We start from the raw sequence: 14,573 nt of genomic DNA on the forward strand, positions 1-14,573 counted from the left end.
CGTCACTGAGCAGCACCGATGTAGAAGGCACGAGCCGCTAAGTGTTCGGTTGCAGCTCTGTCGACATGATGTTAAAGCTGCATCCAAACAACGGAGATCAAAGCAACAGTGGAGACTCGGCGCTGGACTGGGGAGGGTGAGTAAAGCCCAGTTTATATTACAGCTAACAGCAAATGGGGGGGGGGGTTAGTTTTCTGAATTGGAATAACCAATTTAAGTATAAAGCTTCCCACAGGGAACAATACTGCCAAAATAATTAATAATATATTCACCCTCCATACCCAAAATGCTCTCTGCTGGTATATTGTTAACATTGGCTGCAGACATCATGGCTTATATACCACTGCAGCCAATTACTGGCCTCAGCGGTGTTAGGCTCGAGCTCTGCTGAGATCAGTGATTGGGTGCAGCGGTCTTGTGATGTCTGCAGTCTTGTCGCTTATTATAGTGACTCCCTTACCAATTTCTTTCTTGCTGTCCACTGCCTGTTACCAAGCATAATCCTCCTCTAGCAGCAGACATGCCGAGAGGGATTACGTTTTTTTCATCTAGTTGATGTTTTGGCCCATTTCTCTTGATTATTTACTCTATACAGATATGATGTATTGTAATACATTTCTGGTACTTATGGCTCCATCTTTTTTCTTCCAGTCTCGCTGTCGCACATCACCCAGCTGATTCTCAGCCATAACAAGCTGACCAGTAAGTACATAGTGCAGTTCATTACATGGTGTTGTCTCATACTCTGAGATTTACTGGGGTCTTCTACAAATCACCGGTGTATTGTGTTTTGCACATATCAGACTTTCAGGGTCCAGCAGCAGGAAGACCTGACAGTATAGAGCATGGTGTACTAGGCCTGTCCAAGACCTTTACACACGTGTGGTTACTACTTCACTTCTGTTGTCTCATTAGAGGCAAAACTTTTACGTTTAGAGGCCCCTGCTCAGTGACGTAACTAGAGTCTATTGGCCCTGTTGGAAGATTTGGACTGCTCCCTCCCACCACACCGCCGCACGTTGGTCAGTTGTATCTTCCCTTGTAGCGCTCTAAATCCTACAAGGACATAAGAGTTGCACCTCCTCGACCATTATGTAGTAATGTCCCTCATCTTGGGCTCCTCTCTGGTATATATGTCTTCCATCCTGGTATATGTCCCTAATTCTCACCCCATCCTGGTATAAAGTGGCATTTAAAAGTTTGGGCACCAAATAATAAAGAGGTAAGAGGTGCGCTCACAGCCCGGGGTCCACCGTGCAGAGATGGAACCTGCTGCTGCCAATGGCGGAACGAGATGGATAATGAACGCTAGCTCACACGTGGGTAAACTGGACCCAGTGTGAATGCAAGCGAACTCTGTTGCTTCACAGAGCTGCAAGGACAGATGCCAGAGCCTGTTAAACTCACAGGGCTCGGCCGAGTGAGCGCTGATTCAGGTCACAGAACTCTGAGCCCGAGACACAGGACTCGAGTCCCTCTAGACAATCAGCGCTCGACACCGTGGCTGCGGTGCTAGCAGAAGGACATATAGTGTAATGGCGCCAAGTGCACACAGGACTGCTTCGGCAGATGCCACTAACCACCCAGTGAGGGGAGGAAAGCACTAGAACTGCACGGCGCCGCTCTGGCGTGTAGTGCTACCTGGCATGGTACGATAGTGCCCTACAGTGGGTGACACCATCGGACGCTAGTGTGCTGAGGAGTGGACCTCACTGTGGCGTATATACACAAGCCACTGACTGGCTCTGACTCTAACCTCTAAACCCTAACCACATTCGTAATATCAGAGGGAGGGGAGTCATAAGTCAGTCACCAGTCTCATACATCCATCGTCACTCACACACAAAATAAGAGTCTATACTAGCGCATGGCCGAGCGGCCATGCGGCCTTTTTATAGTTGCGTCCTTCCGGGACCTTCTCCGTAGTGGACCAATCCGAGCAGGAACGGCACCTGCGCATGTGACCTCCGACCTCCAATGAGAGGTCGTCCCACGGGCATGCTCAGTAGAGGAAAAGCAGGACTTAATCCCAGGAGCATCTGCTTGCTGCTGACTCACGCATGATACAATAGCAGAGCCAGGAGAAGCAACCAGACGCCTAGCATTAGGCTGGGCAAGGCGCTGGGACCGACGTCTCTGCTGAGCAGCCTCCTCTCTGGCTGGAGAGGAATGGGAGACCAAAGAGGACGTGGCTTGAGATTCCCCCTGTGCAGTGGGGGAAACTTGACGCCTAACAGCCATGGGTTCTTCTAAGCAGCTAGACACTCCAGAGCCCACAAAGGAGAGCACAAGGAACGTGTAGAAGAATATATCAAAATTTTTATTAATAAATCAATTGATTGCCAAAATGTATAATGGATGCTACTTGTCAAAATAGAAGCAAGAAGCAGCAGGGTTGACACATGTTACAGGTTATTATTATTAATAATAAAAACAGTGGTTTTTACAAAAATTAATTGTCCATCAGAAACCATAGCACAAGAAAATCCAATAATTGGAAATCTATATTCCCATTGGAAGCAAAGCCTGCCCACCAAAATATTACAGTGTACATAAAATTAATTATCTTGTTTGGTGAACAAATCCTTCACTACCAGTGAAAATATAAATTAGAAAAAGGTCCTCAAAAATCAATCAGCTAGGTAGTAAAATGGGACATTATTCTTAATAATAGAATGCCAGAATGCATATGAGCGAATAAATAGCGCGTGTGATAGAATTCTTCTTCCACCCCCGGAAGAAGAAACGGCGAAACGCGCGTTGGGGTGGATGCAGCAGTCCTGGCACATTAATAAGGTTTTTGTTTGGTTATTTACATTACATGTGGTTATAGTGTCTGAGTGACTTGAAATTCAATCACAGGCTCTGTTTATTCGCTCATATGCCTTATGGCGTTCTATTATTAAGAATATTGTCCCATTTTACTATCTAGCTGATTTTTGAGGACTTTTTTCTAATTTATATTTTCACTGGTAGTGAAGGATTTGTTCACCATACAATATAATTTATGTACACTGTAATATTTTGGTGGGCAGGCTTTGCTTCCAATGGAAATATAGATTTCCAATTATTGGATTTTCTTGCGCTCTGGTTTCTCATGGACAATTAATTTTTGTAAAAACCACTGTTTTTCTTAATAATAATAACCAGTAACATGTGTCAACCCTGCTGCTTGTTTCTAGTTTAGCAAGTGGCATCCATTATACATTTTGGCAATCGATATATTAATAAAAATGTTGATGTATTTTTTCTACACGTTCCTTGTGCTCTCCTTTGTGGGCTCTGGAGTATTGGTTTTCATGCGGAATGTGCCTTATGTGATTTGAGGACTAATATGTAAATTGTCTTCTAAGCAGCTGTCTAGCACTCTGAAAATGGTGGAGGCCGACAAAGTAGGAGAAGGGTATAAGAAGATAGCAAAGCATTTTCAAGTTGCTCTTTCCTCAGTTCAGAATTTAATTAAGACATGGCAGTTGCCAGGAACAGTGGAGGCCAAGATAAGGCCTGAAAGACTAAGCAAAATTTCAGTGAGGTCTGCTCATAGGATTGCTAGAGAGGCAAACTAGAACCTCCGCTTGACTGCAAAAGACCTTCACAAAATTTAGCAGACTCTGGAGTTTTTACAATGTTCTAATGTTAAGAGACACCTGCACAAATATGGCCTTCATGGATGAGGCATCAGAAGAAAACCTCTCCTGCGTCGTCACCATAACATTCGGCTTCAGATGTATGAAAAAGAACATCTCAACAAGACCGATGAATTTGGAAACAAGTCCTGTGGACCGATGAGGTTAAAATACAACTTTGGACACAATGATCAAAGATATGTGTGGAGAAAAAAGGGCACAGAATTTCAGTAAGGCCGGGGTCAGACTTGCAAGTGTGATGCGAGAAACTTGCAAGAGTGTCTCGCATCAATACCCGGCACTCGGACCAGAGTGTGCGGCTGCATAGAAATACATGTAGCCACACACTCCGGTCCCAAGTGCTGGCGACAGTGCTGGGTATTGATGCATGAGTTTCTCACATCATACTCGCAAGTGTGACCCCGGCCTAAAAGAACATCTCACCAACCATTAAGCATGGGGGTTGATCAATCATGTTTTGGGGTTGTGTTGCAGCCAAAGGCACGGGGAATATTTCACAGGTAGAGGGAAGAATGGATAAAATGAAATTTCAACAAATTGTTGATGCAAACATAACACCATCTGTAAAAAATAAAAAAATAAAAAAACTGAATGATAAAAGAGGATGGCTCCTACAAATGGATAATGATCTTAAACACACATCAAAATCCACAATAGACTACTTCAAAAGGCGCAAACTGAAGATTTTACTATGGCCCTCACAGTCCCCTGATCTGAACATCGTTGAAAATCTGTGGCCAGACCTCAACAGAGCAGAGGATGCAAGAGGACCCAGGAATCTCACAGAACTGAAAGAATTCTCCAAGGAAGAATGGATGAAAATCCCTCAAACAAGAATTGAAAGACTCTTGTCTGGCTACAAAAAGTGTTTACAAGCTGTGATACTTGCAAAAGGGGGTGCTGCTAGGTACTAACCATGCAGGGACCCATTTTCCATTTTGTAATTTTTAAATTGTAAAAGATGATAAAATATATATACTGTACATACCGTATATATAATATAATTTTTATATTTTTTTTTTTTGCCTAAAATACAAAGGAATTATGTTATTAACTTTAGGCCTTTTAGAGATCATTTCATCTTCAACTTGCTTAACTATTCACAGTAAGAGTCATTTTCACTAGGGGTGCCAAACTTTTACATGCCACTGTATATTTCCCCCATCCTGGTATATATGTCTCTTATAGTGTGCCCTATGCTGATGCATGGCACCCATCCTGGTCTATGTCCCCTGCTCTGCCGCTCTTCTTTTATGATTAGAAAAGAAAAAACAGATTCTGCTCGCCTCCCCTCTGCTTTCCTGCCGCCCTGCGTCCTCTTTTGAAGCCGGCACCTGACTTCAGCGTGCAAGTGACTGGATCATGTGACGTCACTGCCATGCGCCCTCAGTCACGTGCACACTGACGTCATCTGCTGGCCAACAGTGTATATTGCAGCGCTGTGCAGCAATACACTTTAGGCCTGTTTCACACTTCAGTTTTTCCTGTCAGTCCGAATCCGCCAAAATAGCGGAAAACGGATCCGCAGGCGGACTGACAGGAACGGGTGGCATCGGATCGGCGGATGTACGGATCCGCCGAAGTTGAAAAATGAAAGGAACCGCGCCTGTGAAAAAAAAAAAAAAGTAAAAATACCGGCGATGTAGCGCTGTCCGGGAGCCGGCATAGTGACGCGGGAGCTGTGGGCACGGCGGGATCAGCAGCTGTGAAGTAGCGGGAGCAGCAGCGGTGGTCGCGGCATCAGTAGGTGCGCTGTCGTGGAGAAGGTGCCGTAAAGGAGCGGCGATGTGGAGGAGTGTGCCGTGGAGGAAAGATCTCGCGGGACAGCAGCGGCGATGTGGAGGGGTATGTCGTCGTGGAGGAGAGAGAGAGAATATTTTCTCCAGCAGCCAGACAGAAATGCGGGTAAATTTAGTAAATCGTGGATCCGGAGAACAAAATAACGTTACATGCTCTGTCCGGGCCGCTGAGCGGACGCCAAAATCTTGGCGGATCCGTACAAAAGCGGATCGAACGGACGACTATCCGTCAAGATCCGCTCATAATACAAGTCTATGAGGAAAAAATGGATCCGCCAAGAAAAATGGCGGATCCGTTTTTTTTTTTCAAATCGGCGGATCTTGACTGATGGTCACAAACGGAAGTGTGAAACAGGCCTTAGGCGCCTCTCCGTCTCCCTCCCCCCTACGGTTCCTTTAAAATTCTTCATTCATCGGATCCGTCAAAAAAAAAACGGTCCGGTGGCATCCGTTCACATCACTTTAGCTACGGATCCGCTTTCCGCTATTTTGGCGGATTTTAACTGACACAAAAAACTGAAGTGTGAAACAGGCCTAAGAGTGAGTCTTATTTAAGTATGTGGCTGTACTACCAATGTCCAGCCAATGGTGGCGCCACTGATCAGGAGAGTGAATGAATATGGACTTTATAACTTGATCATGATCCTGTTTTAGTTTCTCCGCATTGCTCCTTGGATGTAACTTGGAGGTTGGACGGGTATGTCGGTGTCTGGTGTTGATGAGATCCCTTTAGTTTAGTATTATTGCCTTTGAATTGAGGACGTTGTGGGCACAGACGAGTTCTTCTGAAAGCTGCTGTTAATCCTACACAGTTACTGGTCTTGTACTTGCAGTAAAGGGACTCTGTCTGCCCAGACTGACTGTTCAAACCAAGTACAGGCGCTCAGGGCATCACGGCGGGGCCAAACATTTTAACTTCACCTCCCCACCTGCTTGGTTTCCATCTATCCCCTCCCTTCTCTGGTTTTATGATGCGAAAGCTGTCAATCAAAGTCTGGGGGTGGGAGGGGGTGGAGATAGTTGGAAGGTGCATTTAAAATGATTGGCCCGCACCATAAAACACTGAGTGCCTGGACTTAGTTTGAACAGTCATTCTGTACTGATATCCCTTTAAAACGCGCTTGGGGTAGAATTGAGGGGTCAGACCTATTGCTCTGCAGCACCAGTATTATACACCTGTAGCTTTACTGCACGCACATTACGTACACTCTCAGCAGCACATACATACACGGCTCTGCTACATGCATACAGCTTTGCTATACACACATAATTGTGTTACATGAACACACACAAACGCATCTCTGGTTCATTTGCGTGCGCACACACCCACAACTCTGCTACGTCAACGCACACAGCTCAGCTAGATATACACACAAAGGTCGGCTACATCAACATACACCACTGCTCTACATTTACAACCACACATACTGTATACACTACCCCATTTTTCTTTCCAGGCATCTGACTGTTCACATGACTTTGCCAGGATCTGAAGCCTCCATGCAGCTTTTAGGGATGTGCAGGTCCTGGTAGCTTTTGGGATGTGCAGGTCCTGGTAGCTTTCTCTCCTGCCCTGCTCTCATCCGTGTCGGGCTGGAGGAGAGCGAGAGCTGCACGGCTACATGGTTCTCTCAGTGATTGGGAAGGATCCTGTGTCGGCGTTCTCCTCCATCAGGGTAAGTTGCCTCTGGATTATAAGATGCAAACATTTTTATCAAGGTTTTTTTTTTTTTTCTTGCTGAAAAGTGCGTCTTCTAGTCTAAAATGTAAACGTGTGTATAAAATGATGTAATAATTATCTAATAAAGCAACAGATGATTGCACAACCATGTAGGCTCCAAAATAGAAAAACTATACAAAAAAGGGATGATATTAAAATCCAAACCAAGTTTGGTCCATCAGGGGTTAAAGAAGAATAAAAAAATAAAGTCCTCCGAGTTTTTTTTTTTTTTTCAGGCCACCGTCCCTCCTGTCATAGACCTTCTCATTGTTTTTCTGTGGCTCGTTTAGCCAGCGTCCGCTCTCCACCTGTCGGGAGATGTTACATTAGCTGCCATTGTGCTTGTTCCTAGATGTCCAGGTTCACATTAACAGAGATTCCGACATTTTTGACCTAATCCAATAAAGTGCATTAATTAACTGTCTGTGCGGATGACGCTCTCCGTGACTTGATCCTTGCTGGCGGAGGCGAGTGTTCTGTTATTCTAAGGTCAAATTAGCATCTCTCCTCTTGATTTGTGGCATTTAAGCGCACGCATGTTTGTCCCTGTTTGTCTGGTTTTGGCATAAATACGTCCAATTGACGGTAAGGCGATATGTGTGCCGGGTTCTGATCCGGAAGGGAATTCTGGGAAAGCTCCTGCTTGACGTGACCAAAGATAAAAATAATTTTTCTCACTAATTAATTGTGTCCATGGAGTCAGCAATTGGTAAAATACATTGTCACTCATCAGACTCTACGGTAATGGCTGCTGATTGCCGTGTCGTGGGAAATTCTGGCTGTCGCCATTTTATACCTGGTCTGCTATATATTGCCGCCTTTTCCTCTTGTGCTAAAAATTGAGCAGCCAATTAATTGAAGGAAAGTCATTTTCGTCAGGAGCTCGTCTTGATGGAGGTTTTTCCTGGCCTCTATATTCAGACTGCAGAGGTCGTTGTACTACCCACAGGTCACCATGCTCATTAGTCCCGCAGCTAATGGACTAAACATATGGGAAAGATGGAGTCTGAAAAACGGTTGATTTTTGTGAAGAAAAAAAAACCTCCATAATAAGTAAAAATTATATTATTGCTTCAATGCATCTAAAATAAAGCAATTAGTATTGGTCTGGATTGAAGAAAAATCTAATGTTTTATGTATACAGCTCCACTGCAGTTCTAGGTGTCTCCTTGGTCCCACACTACAAAAATAAAACTGTCTTGTGGGTGTATTTAAAGAATCTCATGAAGGGAAAAAAAAAAAAAAAAAATCACTTGTGATCAGATGTTATTGCTAGGTATGACCAAATCTTTACACTGCAGAAACTGCTGCCGGTACATGAAAAAATAAGTTGTTAGTTCTGCCTCCAAAGTGGGCCCCCAACGCAACGTCTGTATGACTTAATAGAGCATGTTGATAATGGGTTCATGAGATGAGCCAAACCCTTAAAAATCACCAACAAGCAAAGTGCTTTTTGGCCGAAAACAATGTTTTCGTTCCTCTAAGGCGGTACAGTTCGGTCATCCAGATAGCTCCATGTTATGAATGGGTCACCGAGGAGGATGGCAGGACCAGGCTAAGCCACAGAAAATCAGAGAGATTGGTAACTAAGCGGATTGCAGACCCCTGATCCTATCCACACAACTAGCAGTAGTCATGGAGCATACCTACGATGCCCTAGATGCCTCAGCACAGCCGGAGAGCTAACTCAGCCTAAAGCAAGAAAGGGTAAATCTAAACTGCCCCGGAGCAGACCCCAAAGGAATAGATAGCCCTCAAACATATATTGTCGGTGAGACAAGATGAAAACACAAACACAGGCAGAAAAATAGACTGAGCAAATGATGGGGCCCAAACTGACTAGACAGGAAAGGAAAGACACTGTCTGCAATCACGCGAAAAACCCTGAAAAAACCAACACGTCTGATGCATAAAAAAACACTGAAGTCACACGACTTCACCCCTACTATATCAGCACTCTGGTATATACTGAAAGCAAAGCAAAAAGAGACCAATATAACAGGGGACAGAACAAAATGACACAAGCAGTAACATATGGGTGGTGATCCAGCACAGCCACAGCAGGAGCAAGCTGACCCGCACAAAGCAGAGAGACAAAACCAGATCAAATGCAAAAAGATTAGCAAATGAACCACTTAGCTGAACAATACCGGAACAGGGCAGTAGACATCAGACCTCAGAAGGAACAGGAAGAAAATCACCAGCAGGGATTGAAGGAAGTCAGCTGTCTTAAATACACCAGTCAGAAATCCCAGATCTCCAATCGTCGTTATCATTATCAGGTGGCAAGCCTCTGTCAATCTGACCAGCTCCACTACCTCCAGTAACCACCAGAGGGAGCCCAGAAAGAGAACTTGCAACACCTCTGTCAGTCTGACCAGCTCCACTACTTTCAGTAACCACCAGAGGGAGCCCAGAAAGAGAATTCACAACAGCCCCACCCCCGAGCAGCCAGATTGCATATAATTTATTATCTGTTCATAATGATTGGATGTTCTTTGCAATGAACATGTGAAACCATATCTGATTTATCATTTACAATAAACCTAAACCTCCTTTTCTTCCTACATTCTCTCTGCCAATTTACCTTTTTAATGTACCGTACATTTTGTTATCTTTGTAATTGTTTAGGAATGATTTTGGGATTATTAAAAGTTATCACAAAATTGGAGATGAATGTGAATAATTTGAAATTCCAACATCTGTAATTTTTTTTTTTTTTTTTTGCTGGAAACCTAAATATACTGATTGTGATGTGCAGTTTATAATATTGGAGCTTTCTAGATAAGTGCATTCGGTCATTCTGTGTGCACTCGTGCATTAACGTTTTTTCAAATCATGTCTATTGGATTTTGTGTGCCTTTATGACTAGACTTTTTATTTTTTATTGGGTGTAATTCCCTTTGCTGATACATTTTTGTATCAGTAACTTAATTGCTGCAATGGACACCACAACTAATATACGTGAGGAGACTTGTAAGCCATGCATGCTCCTCTGGCAAATTTCATATGCAAATTGTGTCTTCAGAGAGGAAGAGGACTAGAACTCTAGTGCCACTTATTGGAAGTGATTCCAAAAGTCAATATTGTATCTTTTAATGAGCCTTGCCATATGACTTAGGGCCCCTTTACATTTAGCGATGCACCAGCGATCCCAACAACGATACAACCCGGTCAGGATCGCTGGTGCATCGCTAAATGGTCACTAGTGAGCTGCCACACAGGCAGATCTCACAGCGATGCAGCAGCAATACAGCTGTCGTTACTTACCTTTCAGACGCGGCGATCCTGACTTTCTCCCGCCCGCGTCCACGCGTCGCTCGTCGGCGCCAGCAGGAAGCGTCCAACGAGAAATGGAGCTGCGCGATCAGCGATGGACAGCGGGGGAGCCGGTCGGAGGTAAGTATCACACATGGCGATATCGCTGCTGCGTCACCAAGTCGGTGATGCTTTAGTGATATTGTTAGCGATATCACTATGTGTAAAACCCCCTTTAGGGGTACTTCACACTAAGCGAGATCGCTGATGCGTCACCGATTTTGTGACGCAACTGCGACCTCGCCAGCGAACTCGTTACGTGTGACACTTAGCAGCGACCAGGCCCCCGCTGTGATGTCGCTGATCGTGCTCGAATGTCCTGGGCCATTTTTTGATCGCTGGTGTCCCGCTGGCCAGCATGCATCGCTGTGTTTGACACCGGCGAGCGACCTCTTTAGCGACTCAGAAATCATGGACGCAGGCGGGAGTCGTCAGAGTCGCTGCTGTGTGACACTAAGTGATGCACCAGCAATCCCGCCGAGATCGTTGCTGCGTCGTTGGGTAAATTTGACTGTTTGACAGCTCACTAGCGACCTGTTGTCGGGATCGCTGGTGCGTCGCTTAGTGTAACGGGACCCTTAGGATAAAAAAAAGCCAAACCAGAATCTCAATTTGCAAACGTGGTGTTTCCCTCTCATCAGTGCAAAGTATGACATCTGATTTGGCTACGTGAGAGTCTCTGGACGGGGATCTAAGGGGTAACGTTTCTCCTTGTGGAGAGTGACAAGCCAAGCCTGGCATGTCAGAGTGAGGAGACACATAAGCCATGAATGTGCCTCTTCTGGGAAATGAAGTATGAAAATGATCTCTCCAGAGAGGAAGAGGACTAGCACTGTAGTGCATGGTACAAAGGGTGAAATCCGCAGCCAGTCTGAGTCAAAATTGTGCCGTTAAAGTGCATCCCCCCTATGCAAGGTGTGAATTTTGAGAGAGGCTATTTTGAAGGGGCTGTGCTAGTATGTGATATTGATGAGCTTCCATAGATCTATTAACAAAAATAATCTTTAATTCTATATGATCCGCTTCTTACTCCATGCCGTACATGCAAAACTTTGAAGAGATAATTTGCATGTCTTTCTCAGCCGGATTTTTTTACAAGCTTCTGATATTTGCACTGTGATTAATTTTCAGTAGGGGGCACTGTTGTGCTACAATTTAAATATATAATGGGGGGGGAAGCTTTAAAGCAATGTTGAAACGGCTTCAGAGCAGAAGAATAGTAATGTATTTATAACAACGGTAATTCTGCAATATTAGTGGCTGTTTACTCCTCTCGTACTGACCAAGCGACTTGTTTGTTATCAATACTAAGTAAACGTAAAAAAAAAAAAAAACAACAAAAAAACCCCCCTCAAACCTAAATTTCTGTTTTTGTGTAATCTCTCAAAATGTATCTCGTAGTTATTTGTTGGGGCAGCAAGAAGAGGGGTTCTATGGAAATATTAATAAGCATCTGAATATGGTTGAGGGTCACGCCTTTCTTTAGTTTTCATAGATTTCTCTTTTTGTTTTTCAGATTAGTAAGTGATCTCCACACCCAGTATTAAGGATTTCCCTTTGAAATGAATTGGAAAAGCTTTGTGGGTTTTTTTTTTTTGTTTTTTTTTAAGGAATATTTTAAAATAAATCTAAAAATCGGGTCGAAAGAAATCTCCTTAGGAACGCGGCCTCAGATGCTGCTAAACCAACATAAAAATAGAAAACATACTTAGAGTTAAAGAAAATGTTTATTCCCCAAGAAAATTTTTCTGAATTTTCACTTTTTGTAACTTTGTGAAAACTAATAACACTTACCGTAATTATAAAACGCCAGTTTAGAAAATGTGAAATTCTTAATCATTTTTTTTCAAAATTGTTTATTCTTGGCTGATGATATTTCTAATTGAAATGGTGTTACGGAGCCGTCACAATATCCTCAAGGTCCTTCTATCGCACGTTCTTCATCAGATGCTGACAACACCGCTGGGACATTAGTTAATATTGAAGGTCAGAAAATATAAATCGCATCTGAACTTGAATTTGAACTGAAAAAAAATCTCGGAATATATATATATATATAACACATATCTACCCAGTTATATTTATACATAGGTGACATGTATCACCCGACTGAGTTTCAACATTTTACTTTTAATTGCTCTGTATCTGCAGTTTCTGTCAAGTTGATTTCTCTTTGCTAGGATACCTCGGCTTAACACTGGGAGAATTCCATCAGACTTTGACTTCATTGTTTTATTCTCTGCTATATTAAATTTACATTTATGCCTAATGAAATCGCTCCCCGAACCCCAGTATTTAAAGGTTCGGCCTAATGGAGTAGAGAATTTGTGGTCCTCCTAAGTGAAAATGTAAATATGTTCTCTGGGGATTTGGGGTTAAATGGCTCATTCTTAGGCCGGGGGTCACATGACTGTAGATAAGGTCATCCCAGAGAATCGAGCCGATTTATGCTAATGACACTCTGATTTAAACTCTGATCAGAGTTTGATCTGAGTGTCAGCATAATGCGATTCGATTCTCTCCGGATGAGAGAATAGGTGTACACTGAGGAGAAGATGGAGGAAAAAAAAGTCTCCATCTTCTCCATTGCACTCAGATGACATCCAAATGCAGTTCGATGATTTCCACCCATAGACTTGAATGGGTGCGTCTCATCTGATTTACATCTCAATTCACAGCATGCTGCAATTTTTTATTTATTTTTTTTTTTTTTTTCTCTCATGCCGAATCGGTATGAGAAAAAAAATCGCAGATCTGCACTACCTCGTAGAATAACATTGGTCCAAATACTATATGATAAAATGTCGGATAGCACTCGTCCGATTAATTTGGTGGTGTGAACGAGCCCTAAGGCTGGTTTCACATGTCCCTGAAGTACGGAACGCTTTGGGGTCAGACCTGTTTTATGCCAATGACAAAATGACTGACTGGCACTTCCAAGCTAATGTGAACAGGTGCCAACTAAAAGCAGCTACCTCCATATGCAATAAACAAAAAAAGTTGCACTCTGTAGCGCTAAGGCATGTCAATGTGAAATATGACATATGAATAGCAATACGGCTTCTGGATACTGGGAAAAAATGAGACGCTTGGCACATAATTTGGCCAATTCACTCATGCCCATCAACCAACGACAAGGTGACCTCAAAACTGATGGGTCTTAACATATGTAACTGTGAATACCTCTCTAAGGCTAGTTTGACACTAGCGTTTTTGAGCGCAGCGACTGCGCCCCCAGTGATAAAGATAGGGGACGCAGGGCGCATGCAGCGTCATGCGCCGGTAGGCGGAGCTACCGGTGGAGGCAGGGGGCGGGGCTTAGCGGCGGCCGTGCGCAGGCCGTCGCTGCGCTCAAAAACGCTAGTGTGAAACTAGCCTCAGACTGAAGTCCGAATTTTTGGGTAGATGTGACTACCTCTCTTCCAAATCTGATTTTAGGGGTAGGTAGGACCCTACTGCAATTAAAATCCACCACATGCTGAAGGGCGGAGACCTCGGTCAGAAAGCTAATGTACAATGACAAAAAGACTGACTGGCACTTCCAAGCTAATGTGAACAGGTGCCAACTAGAAGCAGCTACCTCTGGATACTAGGAAAAAATTTGCTAAGCGTCTCATTTTTTTCCTTGTATCCAGAATCAGTATTGCTATTCATATTTCATATATTTAACATTGACATGCCTTAGCACTACAGAGTGCAACTTTTTTTTGTTAACTTCTTCATTGACATAAATGGTAATGTCAGGTCGGGACTCAGTGGTCGGACCTGGTCTTCAGAACTGGGCACAATCCATGTTTTCACAGAATTAGGATTGACAATCAATAAAAACCAATGTCCCCTGGCTTCATGTAAATTTAAAAAAAAAACCAAGAATTTATCAGTGTTTTACCCACTTTCTTGAGATGCTGAGCTCAGTGATGGTCTGCAGCGTTGTTGATGTGACATCATTGCTGCAGACAATAAAACTGTGTCGGAGGCTCTGTGCTTTACTCACCCTCAACAGGTCCAGCACTGTTTTTTTTTTTTTTTTTTTTTTTTTTTTTTTTAAACAAACTGCAACTGGAGGAATATGTCAATGCTTTAAAGAAT

The 14,573-nt window shown here is 43.5% G+C and overlaps 1 protein-coding gene across 2 annotated transcripts in view; it reads left to right on the plus strand.

The window, feature by feature from the left end:
• RSU1 (Ras suppressor protein 1) overlaps positions 1–14,573 on the plus strand; it is a 159,294-nt gene that overhangs the window by 2,977 nt on the left and 141,744 nt on the right. For both annotated transcript variants that reach the window (XM_073581884.1, XM_073581883.1), the window contains exon 3: positions 652–702. In XM_073581884.1, the coding sequence (XP_073437985.1) occupies positions 652–702 (51 nt within the window). The remainder of the gene's footprint in view (positions 1–651; positions 703–14,573) is intronic.

This window comes from Dendrobates tinctorius, unplaced genomic scaffold, assembly GCF_039654945.1.
Source record: "Dendrobates tinctorius isolate UK_male_01 unplaced genomic scaffold, ASM3965494v1 ptg000070l, whole genome shotgun sequence".
In the NCBI taxonomy this organism is placed as follows: domain Eukaryota; kingdom Metazoa; phylum Chordata; class Amphibia; order Anura; family Dendrobatidae; genus Dendrobates; species Dendrobates tinctorius.